Here is a 24,596-nt window from a genome sequence, read left to right as displayed (position 1 = left end):
AAAACATAAATATGATCACAAGTTGCATTTCCCTTTTGTACTTACCATTTGAATTATCGTCGTGCGATAATAAATGCGATGTCATAAACACTTTTGTAACGTATCATGTTCTCTAAATCTTTATTATTCAATATTGTTAGTTATCTTTAAAAATACATTTTTGGTTCAATCTATTGGTCCGAGGCTCACTAATAACAATATGTTCGCAAACATAAATACCAAATACCAAAAAAGCCATTTTCAATTATTATTCATTGAGTAAACTGATGAATACATCAAAGGGAGCGTCCGACCTGCACCTGCTTGCTAATAGATACCGCGACTATGAAATTACAGGGAGATAAGAATACGAGACACGCAACATAAATAAGAAGGCTTGACGAGTCAACACAATCCCGACCATGGTGAAAATATGCCAAAATCCAATGAATGCATCCCCACGCAGGATAACGAAAATGGGGAAATGGAAACATGCATGAGCAGCACTCAAACATACTTAACCGCTAATAACTATGCTGAAGAGAAGAAATGTGCACTTTGGTGGAAAAATCAACGGACTAAATGAATTCCCAAGGTCATGATGAGCTGATGAGCAGAAGGCATATCAGATTTTGCTCAATCCTTCAATTCGCAGCATCCCGACTATAATATTGATCAAGGGTCTTGGCTGGTATACGATGAAGAAGTTCGCGGGGGAAAATCCGAAGCAAAGTCCACGCAAGATCTAGCGACTGGAAGATATTGCGGGTGTCATAAGCTCCTTGGGCGACAAACTTCCTTTCAAACTTGTCCAAAAATTCCAGATACAGCTGTAAACCGAAAAATATATTAACATTAATACCACTTCAAGGAAAAACATTACTAATGGAGGAAAGAATAATTAGAAACGTGTCAGAGACCAGATCCTCAGATGAAAGTGCTTCTTCTCCGACCACAGCTTTCATTGCCTGGACATCCTTTCCGATGGCATAATTAGCATAGAGCTGAAAATCAAAAATACAAAACCGGTTAGATCATATGGCCCTTTTTTTTTTTGTCGGGGGACGTGTGGGGGGATGCAGAATGGACGACCAACTGAACCAGACCTGGTTTGACACATCAGAATGATCCCTTCGAGTCATTCCCTCACCAATAGCACTCTGCAAGAGTAATCAACGGCATACCATTAGAGTGTGAATCGCACATTTTGCATTTTATAAAACAGCAAAAGGATCATTAGACTTGAAATCAAAGAATCCGTAAAATTATCCTTGTTTATAAAACAGCAAAATGATCATTAGACTTGAAATCATAAAATCCATAAAATTATCCTTACCTTCATCAATCGAGACAGCGATGGAAGGACATTGATTGGTGGGTATATCTGGCCGAAGGATTTGAATGTTTGGCATCAGTCAACAAAATTAGCATTACTAATCTAAGCAAGTGACACCATTCCGCCTAAGCACATCTAACTACAAAACCTCAAAATATTCACCAAAGCCATCAAACAAAGATTAGAAAGAAAATTAATTAAGTGGGGGAAAACTGACAAATTTCTTACATAAAGAATATTAAATTACTAACTTCTGTACAACAATAACTACATACTATTTCCCATAGTATTAATAATAGTACGTCATAAAATTCAGGGTCAAATTGCGTTCCTCACCAAATCTCATCCTTTACTTAATCTAGATGACTGATCCAGTATGTTGCAAATATTCATCAAAACCAAACCGTAAATCTAAGATACCTGTCTGTTATACAGCTGCCTGTCAATGTATATCTGCCCCTCGGTAATGTACCCCGTAAGATCAGGAGTTGGATGTGTAATATCTGCACAACAGAAGTTCAAGAAAGATGACCAATTCAGCATTAGAATTGCCTCGCATAAGAAAGCTAATAAAGTTTAGTGAGTTCCTTACCATCATTTGGCATCGTTAGAATTGGTATCTGTGTAATGGAGCCTTTTCGCCCCTCGATTCTTCCAGCACGTTCATAAATTGTTGCCAGATCTGTATACATGTAACCTGGATACCCACGCCTTCCTGGTACTTCCTCTCGAGCAGCAGATACCTATAGGAGATCATAGCAATCAATGCCTTATCAGGTGCAAACTTTTCCAGAAACACTTGAATATGTATGTATTACTTCTCAAGTACAAAGAGTAAGGCCAAGAGAAAGATAGGCAATGTCTACTTCCAATTAGTCTTGAAATCCTAATGAAATTCATGGAGGCATGAAACAATGAAAATCACAATGCAATGTTCGGGGCTGCAACAAATTTCTCATCCTTAATTTTGGATTCCTTTCTTGTGTGACCCATTTTACAATAAATTACAAAACAGTTACGTTACCTCACGAAGAGCATCAGCATAAGAACTCATATCTGTGAGTATCACAAGAACATGCTTCCCACATTCATATGCCAGGTATTCAGCAGTAGTAAGAGCGATACGAGGAGTGATGATACGCTCAATTGTAGGATCATTTGCCTGTAATAGATTACAGCAGAAAATGAAGAAATTTTCTCAGCCTTCATGCATGTTATAAAATTATTATAAGCAAATGAGCCATTTAAATTTTAATTTTAATGAACAGCAAGCTTCATTTCTAATGAACAAGCCTTATGTTTCTCCAAATGCAATAAGCGTTTTCAAAGTTGTCATCATAATTTAATTTGAAGAACTGCCACTCTCAGATTCTAAAACTTTTGTACTCCTTTTTCTATAATTTACAAATGTATCTGAACAACTAGTTTCATGGAAATATATACTACCATTATAAGATAGAACTTATTTTAGAAAAAGCACTGCTCAGCAGTTAGTATCAGTACAAGGCAGATGAGTTTCTTCTTTCAAGTAAATTATACAGAATAATCACATAAAAGAAATCAGGAAGGAGGAAAAAGAATAGGGAGGAGTAAAAGTAGAGAAACATACTGATCTAAAAGATTACCAGATTAAGAAAAAGGGTCACTCTCTCCATTGAGCCATTCTCCTCAAAGTCTCGCTTAAAAAACTGTGCAGTCTCCATGTTAACTCCCATAGCTGCAAACACAATGGCAAAATTGTCCTCTTCCCCACCCTGTACATAGATTGTTATATTAGAGAATATCGCCTTGATGTAAGAGTATCAAGATCATGAGTTTAACTAACTTAATTGATAAAAACAGTGTTATTTCACAGCTATAACCAACAAGAACTACAACATCTGTCAGCAATAAAAGTACAAAACAACAAGCTTCATTATTTCAAATCTTTTTTGAGCTTCTTTATCATAGGATTTTCAAGAATTGATAACCACAAAAAATCCTAGCCTTTTACTTATTTATGTTGTTACAACCAAATAAATCAACTATACCTCAAGAAGATTATCAGATTTTTCCAATCTCTTGACTAACCCAGCCTGACGACATATCTGAGCAGCGATCTCATTATGGGGAAGACCAGCAGCTGAGAAAAGAGGAATCTTTTGACCTCTAGCAATAGAATTCATGACATCAATTGTGGATATTCCTGTCTGTATCATCTCCTCTGGATAGGTTCTCTCGCTGGGGTTGATGGAGCTTCCTGAATTTAGGGGCATTATTAGAAAAAAAATAAAAAACAAAAAAGCATATAAACAGAAAGCACACAAGTAACAAGTAATTAATCACATGAGAACTCAGCTTACCCGATATATCCAAGTATGCCTCAGGCAAAATTGGCGGACCATTATCAATTGGTTTTCCAGAACCATTAAATATGCGCCCAAGCATGTCCAGTGAGACAGGAGTTTTCAACACCTGAAAAGATAAAGACAACAAGGTTCTAATTCTACTGTAGGTTACCGTAGAAGAAAATATGTACTTACATTGAAGTGCATCCTTATTACATAATATGTGCTTCTGAATAATACTTAAAATAGTAAGAGCAAATAATTCATACCTCTCCAGTAAATTGCACAGTTGTAAATTTATTGTCAATCCCAGATGTACCTTCAAAGACCTGACCAGTGCTTCAAAAAGGTGAGTAAACTTTCACCCGTTGATGATATCAACAGCAAGGGACATAAATAAACAGTGAAGTCATTTGCTGATAGGGCAGTAGAAAAATGTCAACAAAGGGGAAGTGCACCCAATTAAGTTACTCTACAATGAACCAAAAATGATTCACTAATATTGAGAAAATGGGGGTTCTCAGAATATTTTACCAAACTACAAGTTATCAAGTCAAGACATAAAAAATAAGAATCCCCAGAAACTTTTTCAAAAACTATTATGCCAACAGAAACTCGTAGTGATTATGAATTCCATAAGCATTCACCTGAACAACAGCCTTTTCACCATCAACTTCTAAAACTTGCCCACGGCGAGTTGTTCCATCTCCCAAACGAATATTAACTATCTCTTGAAACTTAGGTCCCTGAAGCAGTTGATAGTTTAGAATTTAGTAACGAACACAGATAGTAATACCCTAATTGACAAAGATCCATAATTAGAATATGCAATAAGCATGGCAGAAGCACCTGGTCGTTACCTTAACTTTATCAAGAATGACCAAAGGTCCAGCAACTCCGGATACCGTTCTATATTCTGCACATAAAATAAGCAGAGCATCACAATTTATCAATGTTGATTGATCCATAGTCTACCAAAATGACATTTTCTATAGAATCTAGGATTAAATATCATCTCTGATATAGTCAAGGACTAGCTCAAAACTTATTAGAGAAGTACGTACCCATTCCTATCTCCAAGGTTCCTTCCTCCATATCGTGATTGTTCTCCGCAGCACCCATCTTTTAGCTCCAAACAAGCAGACAAAAAAAAACCGCACAAAAATCAATATACGCCAATCCACATATACAACTGAAAAGGGCAACAATTCTGTTAAGATTCAAGACAAAAAGAAAAGAAAAGAAAAACTATGTTGGTAACCCAGCTGATGAATTAAAATTTAGAAACCCAAGCGTACAACCAAAGGGGAATAATCCAAAAACTATCTTTTCTTATTGACATATCACTCCATCTCCCATATTACGAAGCAAGATAAAATGAAGAGCTCAAAGTGGATTGAAAAGCCTTAACTGGCTCAATTCAAGTCAGTCATTAGAGAATGAAGCCATTGAAGTGAGTAAAACCGCCCGTTATGTCTTAAATTTCGCCGAACTTAAATTTTATTTCATTCCACCATTGACCAGATTCTGAATTACGGGCCCAAGAAAAGGCCTTGCCCGAAACTCTAAAAACAGAAAATTTAGACTATAAATTCGACAAGAGACGAAATAACAAAGATCTAGGAACATTAAAGTTGAGGAGAAATCCATCGATAAAATCACTAGCTTCCAATCAAGACTAAGATCGAAGTGAAAGAACTGTAATTGGATGCAATGAAGCGCATGAAACTGTTTGGAAAGTCATCCTACAATATCAGAAAAAGCGATTCAACGAGAGAAAGGCTTACCTCTTTTTCTGATCCGAGGAGGAATATGATGATGGGAGTGGAAGAGAGATCTAATATCAACTACAAAAAATATAATATAATAATTGGTCGAATAACATGTCAATCAATTACATACGTAAAAATTAAAAGTCGTAAAATTGCAGCAGTTATTGGTACTCCCACGTTGTTTTTTAACTCCGTGCAAATTTTTTTACATAATTTTTATATATTCCGGGCAATCTTCGCCGGGATTAATCTAGTTTTATAAATTCTATTTCTAATTCTCAAAATAGCTCGTTGGCAAAAAAGAATTCTCAAAAAATAGCTAAACTTATTATAAAAACTGTAGGAAAAATCTCAAAACAAAATACTACTTGAATTTTAAAATACAAAAAATTATAAATAAAGACTCCCAATATATAAAATTGTGATTTGAGACCTTAAATTTAAAAAATAACAAATAAAGACCTGGTCTCACTTTCGCAAATATAAAATCATGGTGAAATATCTGAAATACTCCTCACCCAAATGACAAGTTTGTTTTAACGAATAACAACTTTAATAAACCAAATCACAACTTGACTGAGGGTATACCAAATAACGAGTTAACTATGGGAAATTCCAAATTCACTTTAGCAAATAACAATTTCAACAGATCAAATCACAATTTGACTGAGAGACATTTCAGACATTTCACCCACATTTCATATTTACAAAAGTGAAACTCGGTCCTTATTTGCTATTTTCCAAATTTAGAGTTCCAAATCACAATTTTACATATTAAGGGTCTTTATTTACAATTTTTCCTTTAAAATACCAAATCAATTTTATTTTCTATGCTTCAATAGTAATTGATTACATTTAAAAAACAAATACTAATGCATTTTTATAGAAACTTTTAATTTGACATTTTAAAATTCAAGTGATATTTTAAAAAAAAAAAATTCTAAAAAGTATGTCTGGTTTTCTCACTTTTTGCTTGGATATTATTTATTTAAACTGAAAGTTATAAATATATTTTTATTTTAAAACAACTATATTATTATATTATATGATAGTACTTTCAACTATTTTGTGATTCCAGTTTTACAATAAAAATTATGATTTTATAAAAGCTTTAAGGTTTTTTTCATTTGTATTCTAGTTATTGCAAATTTTCCTCTATTTTGAAAATTTATATTTATCTCTAATTTGCTAGTCTTGTCAAAAGTGTTCTCGAAATTCTAAAATCATACTAAGATAATTTGTATTTTCATTTTTATCCTAATTTGTTTGATTTGTTAAAAAATGAGTTTTTCTTCCGCAATCACATCATTGATGGAATCACATTGTCAATTAGAACTGATAATATGGGCTCAACTCACCAACCTCCCATAAAGTGGTGGGTTGGATTGAAGAAAATAAATACTGTTTTGATGTAGTAATTTTCAGCCTGCATCCACCAACCCATAACAAGCTAGCCCAACCCGCCAGCTTGTTTTTTATTTTTTAAAAATGTTTTCACAATTTTTATTCTGATTTTAATAAGAAAAAGTTTTATTATTTCACTTAATTTACATATGACTTTGTATTTTGTTAAAAACTTTGATTCTAAATTTGATTTCTCATTTTCTTTATTGTTTTACCATTTTTATATTAATAAAATAACTATTAACAATGAATTATATATTTATATTTCAAATTTTAAGATTGATTTAATTATATAATTATATGAAAAGATAAGAATAAGAAGAATTTAGTTTATAAAAATTTATAATTTAATTTAAAATTTTCAAATATATGTGTAAAAGAAATTTTAAAAAATGATGGAGGTTGACGGGTTGGCGGTATGAGTTGGCAAAATGTGATCCTGTTAGGAGGCGGTCTTTTTAGGACCGATCTGCATGGTCTCAAGCTGCTGCAACCTGCATGCTGGCCCGTAACCAGCAGGCCAACCCGTTTTACCACTTCTATTGTCAATTATAGAACATGACACATGAAAAACAATATTTATTTTTCTTGTTTTTTTCTCGTCCATGTTCCCCCAACCAAAGAAAAAAAAATTCTAGCAAAAGACAAGAATATTTGTGTCTTTTTAATATTTAATTATTTTGATTCCGTCTCTAATGCTCACCTTGTCCTATTTATATGTTTCACATGTATAGAGGAAAATGTTAAATTGTATTAATTTTTTGTTAAAATATAACGACTTTTCAACTTTATCTATATTTAATATATACATATTTCAACAAAAAAAGTATCTAGCTACACTATAATAAATGAAGAATAATATAATATATTCATAATTTAATGAACTGACTTATAAATAGCATTAAAAAAATTTTTTTGCTCCATAAATAGAAGTAGAAGAGTATATTAGATATTTTTTGATAAAATATTTTATCTTATTTTTTCATATAATATTGTGCCTGTTTGGAGCCACATTTAAGTGGCATTTAAGGAGCTTTTAAAGGCTAAATGCACTTTTGGCATGTTTTGTTGTGTTTGGAATAACTTAAAAAATTAAGAGCTTATATCAAAAGCTAAAATTTGATGTTTGTGGCGTTAGAAAAGTGGAGAGAGAAGAAAAAAAACATAGGTCTTACTTTTAAAAAATTTACTATCACAAAGAAAGAAGTTAAACCACGAAGAGAGAATAAATTAAATATTATTTCTCAAGTCTTATTTCTAAGACAAAGAAAGAAAAAAAATTATTGTCTTATTTATAAGGTAGAGAGAGAAATCTTTTTCTCTAAATATATAATTTTATATTTCATTTATTATTATGTTGACTTTATTTTCATGATGTATAATTTATATTAAATAAAGATAAAATTAGAAATTTATTGAACTTTAAATGAGAGTTAACAAAATTTAAGATTTTTCTTAATTTATGTGAAATATATTCAAATGGCCTTATAAATATGATTAGAGGAGTAGTTCTTCTAATTCATAATATAATATGTTAGTTACATTTTTTTCACAAAACAAAGAATGTTAGTTAAATCATTAAATATGTTTTGATTTTTTGAGTTCCATGATTTAATTATTTGATGCTTATATTTTAAACTAAAAAGAGTATTATTTAATAAAATTAATTTTTTTCCAGTTATTTTACAACTAAACTTGTTTTTTCATTAATAATTCAAACAATTTTATTTTTACACATTGACTTTTTATTTACAAAGTCAATCCAAACGACTTTTCTATTTTTATAAATTAATTTTTATAAAATTCAATCGAAATATAAATCACTTTTCTCAATCTAGCTTTTTTAAAAAACTAAATTGAAAATAAACTACTTATTCTACTCTCAATCCAAACATACCCTAAATGCCTTTGTAAACGTTTGAGATTGGAGATATTCTTTTAAGACTGGTAAGCCCTAGCACAACCCACCTAAATTTTTCTAACACCAAAAAAAATTGGGAGAATTACACTAAGGTTTCAAAAAAAATAATTATAAAATAAATCTCAAAAGTTGTCATTTCATATTTTGAATTGTTTAAGCTGTTATTGAGACTTTTTAATAATTATTTTTCTTCTTTGAAATCTTGTTGTAATTTTTTCAAAGAAATTTCCATTGGAACGGGCCTAGATATTTTTATTTGGTTGACTTGTACGATAATTTTTGTGTGCATGGGGAACGGTATCCTTAAAATCTGTTCTCATTTTCTATTATACTCCTGTGTTGTCTCAATTTTTGACTAAAATCAAAATAAAGACAAATTTAAAGAATTTAAAATTATATTAACTTTTAAAAAATTTATGTTTTATCCTTTAAAGCGTGTCATTCAATTTGGATTTTAGAACATTTAAATTTGATCATGTAGAGTTTAGATTTGTGTTATGCAGATCAAGCTTTATTAGAATATGTAGTTTTGGTCGGGTAGAGTTTGGAGGTATATTGTGATAATGTGACTGACCCTGCATTCCAGTTATAGGGACTGGCGTCAAAAAAATGATTAAAAATCAGGTAAAAATGGCTTCCGGCTCAGTCGTTGTGCGCACGGTGGGTTATCTATCGCCATCTGCTCTTGCTTCTTTCAAGTCTACTCGCTGCACACTATTATTCTGCCCTCCCAGATTTGATTCGTGCTTCTCTCACTATAAAATATGAAATCCGAGATGTTTCATGAGGTGCTCCAACATGGCATTGAGCTGTCATGGGTCAAATTGTTTGTCTTTTTTGTGGTGAACGCACCGCCGACGCTGATGTTATTGAAACTCTGAAAGTACCTCGGCAGATAACAAAGCAGTAGTAATTACTCGTGCATGTCTCAAGGAGAAAGAGTTTACGACCCTTGATGGGGCCGGACATTTGTTCCGACCAAGATTCCCACGCAGCAAAAGCTAAAACTCAGCACACCAAATGTTGGGACTCGCTTCTTGTCCCCGGGACAGCGCGCGCCTGAGAGGAGCATTCTCTTGAACATCGCACCCAGAGTCAGGGGGAAAGTTGGCTACAGGCCTATAATTATCGTGATTTTGAATTAAAAAAAAAACTCACCTTTTCCATAATAAATTATTTTAATTGGTAATCAATTATTAAATGCTGTTGGTCTTATTTCTTTTTATTCAAAGATAAAAAGATATGGATAAAAAAGCCGTCCGGAAAAGAAGAAAACACGGAGCTCCTCACGCAACGCAAGTAAATAGTGGCCGAAGTGCTCGAGTAATCCCGTTCCCTTCATCTCCATAATTGGCGTTAGAGATGCAAGTATAACCTTCCTATGTTCTTAAAAATAGGTTTTTTATTATTAAGCCTGGAGGGTGGGGATTGAGTTTGTGCATCCTTTTGCTGGCCCGAAAAAAAGAAAAAGAAAAGAATATGTGCCATCCTTTATAGGAGTACTTGGATTTGACTAACAATATTTTCTAAAAATATTTTTTTTAAAATTGAGACAATTTTTTTTATATATTTATTTCTTATATTATAAAATCACTTTTAAAATCATATCTTTATTTCCCAGATACCATCTAAACTATAACCCTGCATTTTCCCCTCTTCTTACTTACATATATGGTCGAACGGTAAAAATGAAGCCAGTCTTTTGCATGCGGGGCCAATCCATCCACAAATGAAAATATGGTCTGGAGCTCCATGGCCAATGATCTCGCGGTTTTCAACAAAAATCTGGCTGATGCATGATACAGTTACCGTTAATCTTAATCTCTAGGTGCCCTCTCGGTGTGCCAGACATTACAGCCTCACATTTCTCTGAGAAAATGGCTGCCACCCTCTCTGCTCGGCCCCACCGTCTCTCCCCCGGCTCCGCCTTCCCCACACCGCTCGTCAGACGACTTCACTCTTCTCTCATCGGAAACTCTATAATCACCGAACCCTGGAGGGTCTCGCTCGTGTCTTGTAGACGCTCCTTGACGAGGACGACCCCGCCACTTAAATCGGGCTCAAGAGCCGATGACTCGGCCCCTTACGAGATGTCCGTCGAAAACGCCCTCAAGCTGCTTGGAGTCTCTGAGGGCGCTTCCTTCGATGATATACTACGCGCTAAGAATTCTATTCTCGCCAATTGTAAAGACGACCAGGAATCGATTGCTCAGGTTTTCTCATCGGCTCTCTTGCACTCGATTTCACTCTATCTTTGATTCTATGCGATTTTTTGGGAGTTTTTGTGTAAATTAGATTCTGTTCCCCCCTCCTTCATTATTGAGACACCCCCTCGTCGGCCGTTTAATGTATTCAACGGTTTGCGAGAATCGTCTTATTTTTCTTAATTATTTCTTTCTAAAATCTTGCAATCAGTGGTATTCGTTTGTAAAAATAGAGTCTTTTGCTTCTGGGTCTGAATTACGATGAATTTCCGTATTCTTCCCAGCAAGTCCCGATCGAACAATTGAATGCTGCTTCTGAGACGGATCAGAGGTCTTCAGTTCTAGTTGACTTCAGATTTTCTCTTTTAGATGACTGTGTAATGTTAGTCTAAGTGAAGCAGAGTACCGCGCTTCTTTTAAAGGCTTGATCTTTACGTTTAATTGAACTGAAGCATGCTCATTTTGTGTGAACAAGTTAGTTTATTCCCTGTCATTTGTGCATAAGTCTTCTTGATCGCCCACTGCTTGATGCTCCTTTGACCGAACAACACGGCAAGAGATAAGTATATCATTTGGAAATACTACTTTCTACTAAAAGTATGAATATAAAGTATTACATTGTCTGTTGTTTGAAAACGACAGGGTCCAATCCAACCTCCTTGCAGTTTCCTGTTAGACAGTGTTGGCATTAGATGTTTACATGCATGATTAACTCCTTTTAAATTCTTTATGGAGTCAATCTGCCTTTTGATGCCATTGGTGTGTGATATTCTAGGTTGAGGCTGCATACGACATGCTACTTATGAGGAGCCTTACTCAACGGCGAGCAGGAAAAGTAGTAAGTAGTAGCATTCGTTATGCAGATGTCAAACCTATTAAGCCCCCTGGTCTGAGGTCAACTCCTCAATGGTTGCAAGCAACTATGAAGAATTCGCCTGTTTCTATTGAGACTCCTTCGACTGGTGATTTAGGTGTACAAGCTGGAGTATATGGTGCTTTAATGGGTTTGACCTATATTAATGGAGTTTCTTCAACCTCTGCACCTTATGCGGGAGCTGATGTTCCTGGACTTATCTTGGCTGGTAGCTTTGGAGCTTCCTTGTACTTCATGACCAAAAAGAATGTCAAGTTGGGTAAGAAGCTTTCTCTCACAATGCCCACTATGTTTAGGTTCGTGATATTAGAAAAGGTTCTGATTTAAACTTAAGTGGAACGGTCTTTGGTGGATGCTTACTCTTTAGGAGGTGAAAATGTAATGACCCTTAATGTCATGCCTACATATTAAGAAATTATGTGGGTCACAATTTGCTTTGTTCAGTGGGTTGCTTCATTGCACAGATGTTGCGAAGAAACAAATGCCATAAAGAGTGGCAAAACAATCAGCAAAAAATCTAAAGATGGAAAATTTCACCTTCACCCTGTTTAATACTTATTTAGCAGAACTGTAGAATTTATTGGTAGATATAGAGGGGTCAAATATTGGAGGCAATGACTGTTATGAACTGACCTCACGTTACTTACTTTGTTTAGGACTTAGAAAAGTTCTTGATTGTCTTTTGAGATGATGCTATTAATTATAACTTTCCAGAAAAGATTAGCAACTTCATTTTCTTCCCATTCATGATGCTCGATAGCATGCCACGTTCTGAAATTATCACTGGCGTTGTAATGAGACCAGGAGCAATGAGTGCCCGGTTAACTAGCACGTCAGAATTGCAAGAACGAGGTCCTTCTACCTGTTGATCGACTTCAGTTCTTCTGTTCTTTCTATTCCAATAAAGTTTGGTTCTAGCCTTCTAGGTTAATAGAACAAATTTGACATTACTTCTGCTTGAGTTTATTGCCCCAAGGGTGCCCCTTTTTCCATCTCAATGGTCCTTTTTCCTCAGCAAAATCATTCGTCTTTTACATCCCACCTCCCCCACCCCTCCTAGAATTCATGCTGTGGAGTTTGATTTAAATTTTACATGGTTTTTCTGCGTTGTTGCATTATGCAGGGAAGGCCACTGTTATAACCATAGGCGGGCTGGTAGCTGGTGCTGTGATAGGCTCGGCTGTAGAGAATTGGTTGCAGGTAGATATTGTCCCATTCCTGGGCATCCATTCTCCTGCTGCCGTGGTTGGCGAAGTCATAATTCTCTCTCAGTTTTTGGTTTCCCTGTACCTGAGATAGGTAAGCAGGAGAGCGAAGTGATCTTGTATAAAAAAAAAAAGAAAAATAAAAACTTGTAATTATCCATTGGCATGCAGCATGTTCATACCCAAGCCTTTGTTTTTCCCCTAGCTTGCGAATCATTGCACATTGTACAAAACTCTCAAGTCTGAATAGAATGCGGCAGCATATCTTGCCAAATCGGAAACATGAAACTTACATTGGGCTGATTCCACTGTCAGTGAGTGAGCCAGACATAGTTTCCGTGCGCATCTCTTTTCACAAACTTTTCAAATTAAGAGGGGAACTGAGGGAGGTAAAATTAGTTAAAAGTGTTTTTTTTTTCCTTTCAGAAATTACTGAACCATTCTGAAACCGCTTTTATATCCGCACTAATTACAATGTTGAAAAAGAATTAGAGAAATTCTTGCGTGCTCCCAGACCACCAAATCATTTATACTCTGGCTAATCAAAATATGCCACATCAATAAATTTAATCTGACATGCAAGCTTTTTTGTCATTTTTTAAAAGTTTAGTTTCCATTTTTTCACCCGCTTCTCTCTCTACCTCCATCATCTTTTTCTCTTCGTCCTTTTCTCAAATCCTCTGTCCTTCTTAACTTTTTTCCTCCGACTCCATCCCTACCCACCAGATGCAGAGCGGCCTTCTTTCATCTTTCCTTTCCTCCTTTCGCCCAACAGAAAATAAAAATAGCAAACCACACATAAATTTCAGAATGTAGAGAAGATCAATTTTTTCCTCATGATTTTAGATCTGAAATAGGAACCAATCAGATTCAAGAACTTGAAAGAGGGAAAAGGAGGATCGGAGGAGATAGGGCGGGGGGAGTGACGGTGGGAGGAGTTGGAGGGTGAAATGTAGGTGACGCAGAGGTAGGGGAGGGAGGCAAGATGAGAGAGGATGAATAAAGAGTGAGGGAGATGAAGAAATAGAAGCAGAAAAACGCAGCAAAGAGGAAAAAGTAAAAGAAAGGGAAAGTTAGAGAAAAAAGACGAAGAGAAGGGTTACGATTAAGGAGAGAGAAGCGATGGAAGAAGATGGACGTAGGTTTTTTTAAAAAAATGACAGATAAGATAACACGTCAGATTAGACTTATTGATATGGTGTATTTTGATTGGTTAGAGTATAAATGATTTGGTGCTCTCGGAGCACGCAAGAATTCCTCAAAGAATTAGGAATGCTTGCAGGATGCATTAATGAAGAGCCTCGTGAATGCTATACTCTTTTTTTTTTTTGGAAAATGGCAATAAAGTCTCACATAAAAGAATTAAATACAAAAAAATCTTTTGAAATCATTAAATTATTTTGAAATCCCAAGAAACCTCATTGTAAAAAATTTTATTTATTTAATTACTAAATTGTTCTTATTATTTTTTTAATTTTGTAATAATAACTGAAAGAATAATTATTAATAATTTAAAATGTAACGATTAATAATTATTATAGTAGGTATTGACAACACATTTTCTTAGCGCATTACAAAAATGTAATGCATAAGTTGTCACGATAGTTATTAATTTTTACACCTTAAATTGTTAATGACTGTACTTTTAATTATCAATACATACTTTGAAAAAAAAAGATAAGGACAATTTGGTGATTAAATAAATAGAATTTCTTGAAACTTTAGAATAATTTGATAATTTTAAGAAATTTTTTTATATTTAATTCTCTTGGATTGGGACTAATTGCTATTTTTGCTTTTTTGTTTTGGTAAAAAGTCCTTCGTAAGTTAAAAAAACTGAGAAACTTGTTCAAGAGTCAAATGGAATGAGACTAATAGGGGTTGGGTTTAACAGAAAAAGTTAGTCCCTCACAACGTAACAAATCAAGGTTCGAATCCCCGCTGAGAGAGGTGCCTATATTTAGTGCCTGACAGTACCTCGAATAGGATTGTTTCTAATAGAAGGATACCTATACTTTAATTAAAAAAAAAAAAAACGGAATGAGTGTTCAAGTCATCAAATTGAATAAGCTGTAGCAATTGAATAACCTCCACTCCCCCCCCGGGGGGAGAGTTTTGTTTTGCGGGGGATAACAAGGGCATTAAAGACAACAATATGGTTAGCTTTTGTTTTTAGCGTTTTTTCTGTTTTGTTTCGCTTTTTCCTTGTGTTTTTTAGGTTTTAGTCCTTTGCTGTAAGTCAAGTTTTCTTGCCTCTTGTATTCAAAAAAAAAAAAAAAGACAACAATATGGGAACAGGAAAAGGAGAAAACTCGGGAAATAACCACCATTTCTCCATAGACCCAAAAAACACCCCATTTTTCTTCTAGCAAAATTTAACACGTCCTCTTAAAAATTTTTCATATTTAAAATAAGATTTCTTTTGGAAAATAATTGTTATATTTTGATCGAACTTCAGTTTTTTTTAAAAAAAATGTAATTTTTAATTTAATTTTTATTGAGACATTCTTAATTAACCTAACTATATAATTATTGTTCAAATTGAATAAAAATAAAATGTACTTCTCAATTTTTATTTGTACATATTTACATTATTACATATAATACTTAGCTTTATATTTAGGTTAAAAAATAATTTATAAAATAAATGAGAATAATTTTAAAAATAAAATTCAAAAGAAGCAAGTAGATGTTTTCGCCCGAGTCCCTACGCAGTTCGGAATCTCTCCTCTTCTCTTCCTATCCTCTTTCCTTTTCTTTCTTTTTTAACCGTTAGATTAATATTTTAATAGCTTGAACTTAAATCTTTTTAAAACTATTATTAAAATATTAAGTTATAAAAATAAATAAAAAATTACAAACTATATTAAAATTTAATTCTAATAGTTTGCAAGTACACTAAATGTTTTTAAAAAAATTTTATAAATGGTTTATGAAAAAGTAAAATCTAAACAGTTGAAATGTTAATCTAACGATTTAAAAAAAAAAAAGAAATAAGACGAAAAGGGCAGAGGAGAGGTTCCGAACTGATCCCTGAGTACACCCTGCCTCACATTGTGCTGGTTTCCCTTTGGTCGTGTTCGCATCTTTTCTGTCTACCGGTAGGCCATAGAACTGGACCGCCAAAATTCTCTGTAAAATCTCAAAAACAACTTGAATTCCTAAAACTTGGGAGGGTGAGGGGGAGATGGAGGGAAGGCTTCTCAAATTAAAATTGTCATGGCACTGCTGGTTCTCAAATCATCTACGGATAAAAAAAGATAAAATAATTAAAAATGCGAAAACAATTCTCACATCTTTGTCAAAGGAAAACATGTGTAAGAATTAATTCAATAACTATTTTTATTTGCCAATTATTGCTTGATGTGAAATTACTTGTTTTCTCAAAATATATCGAGTTCCCATGGCTCTTACCAGAAAAATAAAGAAATAAGCACACATAAAGAGGGAAACGTAAGGAAGCACAAACGAATGTTTTGGGCTCTCACGGCCACAAAGAACGATTAATATACGGGTGCATTTAAATGCAATAATTTAGAAATTAACTGTGTCTCAGCGAGCTGCTTCGACACATGACAATGCACTGGAACCGAATAACATAAAGATCCTAACATCAGTTTCATGTTTGACTGTTGTAGTTTTCAGCGTTGTAGCCCTCTATATAAGACATGCCCCCACCCTTATCAGCATTTTCACCGAATGTCACAAGGTCATTGTACATTTTTCTGGATGCCTTGCAGAACTCTGTCAATGATTCAAACACCTGAGAAAACCCTGATTGCAATCCATGTAACGTGATCCTCTGTGTTTCTTGCATGCAACTATGGTGCTTCTCCTTCTCTATCTCCAGTTTTCTTCTAAGTGCCTCCAACTGATCCTTCTTCTCCATCACATGCTCTTCTTCATGCTCTGTTCCCACCTCTGGTTTCTGGTCTGTGACTTTCAACTCGAGCATCTTACTTTTCACCTTGTTTAACCCGGAATGCCTTCTGTCTAAGTCTTTTGACAGACTATCTACTTTCCTTTTCTGCTGCTGCTCTTCACCTTGCTGAAGCCACAGAGCTCTCATGTCCTTCACGACACTTTTCAATGCAAGTGTCACCATTTTATCAGGTAGCTTTTGCAGTGAAGCTAACCAGTCGTGACAAACTACAAGCAGTGGTGGCCCGTTTGCTTGATATGACACCGCAACATTTTTTCTTCTGGAGTAAAATTCAACTTCAGGGACAATGAACTTGCTTAGCCATCCATACAAAGCTTCAACATACGCCTTTTGAGCTGCCATGTATTGTCTGAAGCAGGCATGCCAATTTCGAAGCTGAGTTTCCAGCCGTACAGTAGCCAATCTGTGAGATTCATTGCAGAATTTCCCATACGTGGGACAGGTGAAAGACTTCACTTCTGAGAGAATCTTTCTCTGGGTTTCATGGGATTCCAACACAACTTTCCATGTTTGTGCCAGGCTGCATCAGGAAAGAGAAAAATAAAAAACCAGATTGAAACTCAATCATCTGAGCCTTTTAAGTTCCCGATGCAATATCTCACCCTTTTAGAAGCTCAACAATTTGCGGCTGCAATTCTTCATCTCTTATTTTCTGAATTCTTTTTGAGATGGACTCTGCACGCCGAATTGCAACCAAGATCCCAGCATACAAGTCTTTCACTGCAGCTCTTGTTTTATCCGTACTTTGTACATCATCTCCTCTGACATCCTTGTTTCTCAATTGTGCACACTTTTTCTCATAATTTTTCCTCGTTATATCTCCAGCCTAAGGTGAAGGAAAAAATTTTTACTATTGAAAGCAAGGTATAACAAGCAGGGAGCCAAGGTCTTGCTTGAAAATGTAAAACAACAAGAATAATACAATAAAGTAGTCAGTTTACATTTTTAAAAAAAAATCTTGAGAAATTTGTCAATTTCTATGTACGTTTTCAGTGCATTGTGGAGATTTAAAGTTGAAATTCATCAAAACACGTGCAAAACATTACGAAGCAAGGAAAAAACGACTGACAGCTGCATCATATCTCGTGAGACATGATACAGTTGAAAGATGCTAATAGAAGTATAAAACCATCCCATAAGGCGATAAACCTTACCCTGCAGCCACAGAAGAGCTCACAAGTCTATTTAATCATAAGCATGGTGGTAGAAGTAAGAGGCAATCCACTATAAAATGATCAGCGCATTGGTGTACTTCCAAATTTTGCACATTTTTTTCACATCTGATACAAGCCTTATTTTTATTGGCACCCCACACACACACACGCACACACAATTCAATGTTCAAATTCACGGTAGATATGCTATCATCAATGATCTGATTAGGCCTATATTAACCAAAAAACTAATAACAAAATCATAAGAATTCACATCAACTCCATGACACCGAGCACCACAAAGAAATGCCTGGAACCTCGACATCAAGACATGCAAAATGCAAGAGAAACCAAGTAGCTATATCCGATCATCTTGGTTCACCCCATGATATGCGTCACTATGAAAACAGAACATATAAATTATAACAAATGGAATTACTTAACAATCTTACCTTAACCTCCTCATATAGCTTCTTTTCCCATGCATATAACCTTCCTAAGGTTAATGAATGGCTTCCTGAATCCATTCCCCCATAATCATCAAATAGGTCATTCTTATATTCCGTCCAAGTTGAAGAATTTTTCGCATCTGATACCACGAGGCTCTTGCATGATGAAGACTTGGAATTGGACCGATGCCATGTTATTGCATGAATGAGTTTGGTTGAATTTTCTGCATTGAGATCAGATAAATCAAATTCTCTGAGGCTGAAACTGAAAAGTTCAGGATCAGCTTACAAATATATAAGGAAATCATCATCAAAGTGTATGAAGGAATAAAGTAAATACATAAACATATTAGAGTATTGGTTTAAAACCTTAAGGTTGGAATTCATTAAATGACATGAAATAAGGCTTCTTTTTTTTTGGGTTAAGTTTCAGAAGAGTGGAAAGTACCTCCAAAATAACAACTGGCTTGAGCAGGAAACTAATACTGACACATTGTAAAGAACAGAAATTGGTAATAATTCATAATGTGCAGCGACCAAGTTAGAACAACAAAGTTAGAGCCAATCCTAAAGCACAAGATACATCAACTTTAAGTTCCAAGGATTAGAAAGTATGTCCAAATTATGAACTATTCTGCGCAGGAAAACAACACTGCCTCATGGAATAGGACAGAATTTAGTAATAACTTACTACATGCTGCACCCGACAAACATTGACCAACATTGTTAGTGAATTTCGGTTCTCCATATTCATGATCACATCGATATGTATAAAGGTACAAGAAGATGATCTGAGCAGGAATGTGAGAGAAACGGTAGATCCACGAGAATATAGAGCCCAAGCTTATTCGCCGATATTTTAAGAAAGAAAAAATAAAAGGAAAAAGGATGAACTAAACCTTGCAGGCAGATGCGAATTTGATGCTTACGCGAGGCTAAGTTTTCTGGGGAACAAATCATTTACCTCCTTGGAACTACTATTCCTATCATTATTCAATAACCTTGACAGCAACTTCAATCTGATATTTGCTAATGACGCACAAAAAGATAAGCATAACATGTCTAAATTTTGGCTATTACATGCAAACACTTTGAAGATACCCTCAGGACCCACCTTTTAGCTCCTCTAAACCAGACTGAAGGGGTATCCTATTAGCTTCCAGCATTCTGGTCACATTCTTGCCAGAATTATATGCCCTAACGAAATAATCCTCAATGTCCTTCAAAGCATCCAGCAATTCCCTCCCTTCCTCCGGCGTTTCAACAACAGCAAGGCCCCTCTGGTTTTCGTTTTCAGTAGCCATATTTACAATATTCACCCTCTCAACATTGCCACTCACATGTTCTATTACACCTTCATTTTCTTCCACAGTCACCGGCTTTTGCTGCTCAAAATCGTCTCTTTCACCCTCATCCTCTAGCTCTGGAATCCCTTCTTCCTCCCTTACCACCCTCAAATCGTCGTCTGAGTTTCGACGATATCCACTAATAACCTCTGTTCTCATGCCATCGAATGGGTTAAAGAAATCCCACTCGAAATCTCTCTGCGGTGACGGCATTGATGGTGGCATATGCATGTAATAGTACCCAAAAGGCTGTTCAGCTGGTTCTTCTCTCATAACTTCATTTTCTCTGCCCCCTTGTTCTTCTCTCTCTTCCTCAGAAGATTGTGATTCTGAAGTTGTTGAAGAAGCACACGAATCACGAGTGGTAGCTTCATGCTTTGGCTCAAACGGTGTCTGCTGGAGGAACATTGGGTTGTTTATCACATTTTCTGCTTCTGATGGTGCAGGGCAAGGTGGGGGAAATGTTATGAGGAAAGATGAGGAAGGAGAAGAATGGCAAGCCACGAAGAGCTTTATGGCTGCTGCTACTGCGAAAAGAGAATGGAAGTACTTACAATGCGCCTCTGCAAGAGCATATCTTCTCTCCACTGCAATCTTTAACTGGCTTTTTCTCTCCTTACAGATAACTACAACTTCTTCTTCCTCTAGTTTAGAGGCAACACAACCCATCTCTCTCACCAGTTAACGGGTTTACAGCAAAGTTAGATTGCTTTTGAAGAATAGGATGAGAAAGGTTATTACTTGGAGAAGCGTGCGTATTCTTTTTCTGATGAAAAAAAATGAAGGGGTCTTTCCTTGATAGCAGAAGAAGAAGATGCTTTCAACTGGGTTTTAAAGGAGCATACAAAAAAGCACAGCTTTTTCCACTTTGCCGCATTAAAAGATTAGCATGGGTAGAAATGCAGGTATTGGGGAACTTTGAGAACAACTCACTCCATCTGACTCTCAGCCATCTTGTTAGCACAGAAATAAAACCCAAACAGTGGCAGATAATGGAAAATATTTAAGTTAAAAACAAGATACACACTTGTTAACATCTCGAACTTAAGAACGAGTAACTTCAAACAAACCGAACTATTAGCATAGATAGCCTCGAAAAGCCCATAACACTGACTGAGTGTTGGCGGAGACCCAGAGAAGGAGAAGGAGAGGATGTAGAGAGAGGGAGCGAGAGTGAGACGGTATTGGTGGTAGGGGCTCGAGAAGCAGAGAGAAAAGACAGCATTCTAGTGTTTGGCAAATTGCTCTTGAAGGTAGTGTACGGTCATGACGAGCCATGCTCAGTGAAAGGGGCATTTAAAAATAAGTAAAGAAAAAGGAAGGGAAAGTTTCAATACAGACCAAGTGGCAGCTTCATTAAAATTTTTTTTAAAAAATACTAGCTCTTATATTTAATATAAGAGTTAATTGATCAATTTAAATAAATTAAAAAAATTATTTAAATTATTTATTTATAATAAATATGTGTTATTCTTTTTAAAATATTATTGTTATTCAAATATATTAGTTAAAACTATTATATGATAAAATTTTTAACATATCAACTATTATAAAAACTATTAAGATAAAATAAATAAATATGAAAGAAAAAATAAATAAAAATCTTATATTTAAAATAAAATTAAAAATTAAATTAGTTCTTATATTAAACACCAAAAGTAATAATAAATTGCAGGCATTCTGAACTGAAATGAAAATAACTTATAAGGTAAATGGCTAAATTACCTTAAATTGAAGCGAAGGAAGTGCGTTGACGACAAAAAAAAAAAATCCTTCCAGTATGATAGTCCAACAACTTGCAAGTAATTTTTTAATAATAATTTACCAAAAAAACATATGTGAGATGGGTTTTATTTGGCTTTCTATTCCAATGGAAACTCCCCATGCATGTCTCCTCTCGCGTCCAACATGATTTCGGAAAAGATTGAAGCCGATTTGTCCACTCTCTTCATTCGATGAACCTCTTCCCTCTGGTGATCCGGGGTTTAATTGGGATAATAAATCAAAGTAGGAAGCTGGCGGATGGATGAGAGTTCATAGTGAAAAATTGTTTGAAATTATTTGTAAATAACTATTGAACTGTGATTTACGGGATACTCATGTGTTTACTTGTTTATAAATGATTTTAAATACTAATTCAAATAGGTTGAACACATGAAAAGAGACACTGGTAAGGAAAAAATATGACTAAGAATCGAACAAGAAATTTCTTGATCTCAATTTTGAGGACTTCGTCAGTGCCTAGTGTAGTTTTTCAACTGTGGAGTTTTTTGTAGACACATTTCTGTGATTCTAATTTAAGAATATCTTTGTCATCTAACCTGTCAAGTTATTTTCATTATACTATTACTGTAAACAAATAAAATACTCCTTCGGTCTTTAATATAGGACCCAATTCTTGAGTTAATTTTGATCCTAAATATAAGACTCATTTTTCATATTTATCAATTTTCTCTAAATTACCCCTATGGATACTCCCTCAACCATAATCAAGTAGAAGAGGGAGAGAGGGTACTAAAAAAGATGATTATGGTGTTTTAGGAAAAATGTGTCACTTTTTTTATAATTAACTAACTTATCTAACTTTCTTAATTTAATCAAATTAGTTAAATGGATCTTATATTAAGGATTGAAGGAGTACTACTTTTTTAAATCCTCATTTTTGTTTAAATTACTGCCAGGCTGCCGTATTGAAATCCTCCCAAAAAGGAAAGGTGTGTTAATGGAAAATTAAGGAGGTTCACAGATACAGAGGCAAGCTCATGAGTAAAAAGAAGAGTCAAAGTGAAAACAGGTGTAAGAAAAGTAGCACGACCACTGGTGCGACCGGGGCAGACGAAGGGCCTTGTCAGTAATTGTTTAAATGTTTTTCAGAACTTAAAACAGGGTGGGGTTCCTGCGGTGCTCATGCATAATGAGAGAATAATTGTGCTTAGGTATGGCTTAGCAGCACATCAAAATCCGAAACTGCCCCTGCCCACAAACATGAGGACGAATCTATCCCTGAGTAAATGGATTAGATATTGCCAGCACTTTGGTAGCGTCCAAACACATCAGGCTGTACACTTTGAGGAGGATCAAGTGTTGTGTCAGTGTCAGTGTGAGGTGCCCACGCACAGTAAATAAAATAAATGTTGAAACAAACCAACAGGCTCCTATTAAAGTCTCTCACGATTGGTGCCTGCAGGGTCAGGTCCGACTGGTCGCAAACGGGAACGCAAGGCGCCTTCCCTATCATGTCATGGGCTCGATACCTGGCAAGTGCACCTGGGATTAGTCTGACCGTTGTACTGGGACACCCTGAGTCAACGATACCATCCTACTAAAAAAAAAGTCTCTCACGATTGGGAGCTGAGACCAGACATTGAACAACAAAATAAAATGATAAATTATTTGGTAAATATTATGTTATATATTGATATTAAAATTACTGACGACTGCCCATTTAAGTTGTCGAGTCCATTGGGCTCTTTACTACGGACTGACCAAATCAACCGATAGCCCAGTCCAGCCCTCATGAAACAGTCCCATTGTTACCCATAACACAACAGCGGTACACAGCTCCCCGGCTCCTCCCCTGATTGTCCCATTAAATATAATCATATTCAAAATACTATTAAAACACTATGGGGTATTAAAAAAAATTTTATATTTAGTATCCAATAATGTTTTGAATAGAATTATTAGAAGATGCTTGTACCTAAAGAAGAAAAAAATAAAATTCTCCTGCATATGCTTAAATTTCTCTCTCCATTTTTAGCTGTCAAATGAGCATGTCATGCTTCCATTTCAGAGACCATAAATTACTCCCTTGGTTTGGTCCCATCTAGGTGTCATTCTCCTCTCTCTCTCTTCACTCTGGTTGCACCTTTGGTTTTATTTTTATTAATTAAAAACAATAGTGCATTTTCGGATCTTAAATATAAAACTAATTGTTTTAGTACAAATTATACTAAAAAATAAATCTTATATTTAAGACAGGAGGAATGCTATACTTTATTTCGGTTCTTGGATGATATTTATCTAGTCGCCTTGCTGTTCAATTATGTAAAGGACCGTCTGTAATGTTAAATTTATTTTAAAAAAAAAAAAACTGAATGGTTAATTGGTGATCACCTAAAAGCCTTCTTGTTCACCCACAGAACAACGGATACAACGTAAATATTAGTCATGTGATTACATATATAAGAGTTCGCTCACAGTTCCCGAAATTGCCTCAGATAAAGATCCACCCCAACAACTCAATTGAAGCCAAACGAGACAAAGGAGACACAGAAGTAGAATGGTAGAAAATGATAAACCAAATCTTGTTATAATTGTCATTCAATAGTATTGATCATTCATCACGTAGTTCACATACATAAAGTCAAGAAATTCAACCGCTTGCTTTCATTTACATTTGATATCAATAAAAGTTCTCAAATCATTTTGGATAGAAGTATACAAGTCCTTGCGATTCAAATCACAATTTTTGCTCGACAGAAAAGGTATCAGAATAAAGAATTGGAATAATTAATATGCAAGTCCTTGTAGTTTCAACTGGTTTTTAATCAGGTCCTTATAATTTTTTTTCTTTTTATCAGGTCCTTATACTTTCACATATTTTTAATCAGGTCCTTATAATATTTTTTCTTTTTATCAGGTCCTTATTGTTTTACTTTGTTTTGTAATTAGGTCCTTGT

At 34.9% G+C, this 24,596-nt stretch overlaps 3 protein-coding genes across 4 annotated transcripts; 1 reads left to right on the top strand and 2 right to left on the bottom strand.

The window, feature by feature from the left end:
• Positions 1 to 219: 219 nt before the first annotated feature.
• Positions 220 to 24,280, bottom strand: LOC114753030 (V-type proton ATPase subunit B 2). Of its 2 annotated transcripts, none has more exons than XM_028941710.1 (14): positions 24,275 to 24,280; positions 6,381 to 6,386; positions 4,290 to 4,388; positions 3,912 to 3,971; positions 3,658 to 3,769; positions 3,346 to 3,554; positions 2,941 to 3,069; positions 2,340 to 2,477; positions 1,908 to 2,058; positions 1,736 to 1,818; positions 1,316 to 1,363; positions 1,086 to 1,139; positions 900 to 983; positions 220 to 809 (listed from the first exon to the last, which is right to left on the bottom strand). In XM_028941710.1, exons 5-14 carry the CDS (start codon positions 3,740 to 3,742, stop codon positions 624 to 626), a joined length of 1,167 nt encoding a protein of 388 aa, XP_028797543.1. In that variant the 5' UTR covers positions 3,743 to 3,769; positions 3,912 to 3,971; positions 4,290 to 4,388; positions 6,381 to 6,386; positions 24,275 to 24,280; the 3' UTR covers positions 220 to 623. The 2 variants fall into 2 exon arrangements, with proteins under 2 accessions (XP_028797543.1, XP_028797542.1); XM_028941709.1 differs by lacking the exons at positions 6,381 to 6,386; positions 24,275 to 24,280 and adding exons at positions 4,503 to 4,558; positions 4,707 to 5,369.
• On the top strand, positions 10,488 to 13,314 carry LOC114753032 (protein CHAPERONE-LIKE PROTEIN OF POR1, chloroplastic). Its single transcript, XM_028941713.1, has 3 exons — positions 10,488 to 10,952; positions 11,719 to 12,076; positions 12,941 to 13,314. Exons 1-3 carry the CDS (start codon positions 10,536 to 10,538, stop codon positions 13,114 to 13,116), a joined length of 951 nt encoding a protein of 316 aa, XP_028797546.1. The 5' UTR covers positions 10,488 to 10,535; the 3' UTR covers positions 13,117 to 13,314.
• Positions 16,642 to 20,583, bottom strand: LOC114753041 (nitrate regulatory gene2 protein-like). The gene is made up of 4 exons (XM_028941722.1): positions 19,683 to 20,583; positions 18,572 to 18,792; positions 17,568 to 17,791; positions 16,642 to 17,485 (listed from the first exon to the last, which is right to left on the bottom strand). Exons 1-4 carry the CDS (start codon positions 20,581 to 20,583, stop codon positions 16,642 to 16,644), a joined length of 2,190 nt encoding a protein of 729 aa, XP_028797555.1.
• Positions 24,281 to 24,596: the final 316 nt, after the last annotated feature.

The sequence above is a fragment of the Neltuma alba genome, unplaced genomic scaffold (genome assembly GCF_004799145.2).
Source record: "Neltuma alba isolate B1F8T4 unplaced genomic scaffold, ASM479914v2 tig00007632_pilon, whole genome shotgun sequence".
Classification (NCBI taxonomy): domain Eukaryota; kingdom Viridiplantae; phylum Streptophyta; class Magnoliopsida; order Fabales; family Fabaceae; genus Neltuma; species Neltuma alba.
The sequence above is the reverse complement of the archived record's forward strand: the minus strand, read 5'-3'. Positions and strand labels throughout refer to the sequence as shown.

What these genes read in the sequence shown, in the direction of transcription:
- LOC114753030 (XM_028941709.1), bottom strand. Translation starts at nt 4,764, where the DNA reads ATGGGTGCTGCGGAGAACAATCACGATATGGAGGAAGGAACCTTGGAG. An exon ending in AACCTTGGAGATAGGAATGG is followed by an intron (nt 4,559 to 4,706) that starts GTACGTACTTCT and finishes TTTTATGTGCAG; the next exon opens with AATATAGAACGGTATCCGGA. An exon ending in CGCTGTCTCGATTGATGAAG is followed by an intron (nt 1,140 to 1,315) that starts GTAAGGATAATT and finishes TTACTCTTGCAG; the next exon opens with AGTGCTATTGGTGAGGGAAT.
- LOC114753032 (XM_028941713.1), top strand. Translation starts at nt 10,536, where the DNA reads ATGATACAGTTACCGTTAATCTTAATCTCTAGGTGCCCTCTCGGTGTG. An exon ending in ACCAGGAATCGATTGCTCAG is followed by an intron (nt 10,953 to 11,718) that starts GTTTTCTCATCG and finishes GTGATATTCTAG; the next exon opens with GTTGAGGCTGCATACGACAT. An exon ending in CAAAAAGAATGTCAAGTTGG is followed by an intron (nt 12,077 to 12,940) that starts GTAAGAAGCTTT and finishes TGCATTATGCAG; the next exon opens with GGAAGGCCACTGTTATAACC.
- LOC114753041 (XM_028941722.1), bottom strand. Translation starts at nt 20,583, where the DNA reads ATGGGTTGTGTTGCCTCTAAACTAGAGGAAGAAGAAGTTGTAGTTATC. An exon ending in AGCTATATGAGGAGGTTAAG is followed by an intron (nt 17,792 to 18,571) that starts GTAAGATTGTTA and finishes CCTTCACCTTAG; the next exon opens with GCTGGAGATATAACGAGGAA. An exon ending in ATTGTTGAGCTTCTAAAAGG is followed by an intron (nt 17,486 to 17,567) that starts GTGAGATATTGC and finishes TTCCTGATGCAG; the next exon opens with CCTGGCACAAACATGGAAAG.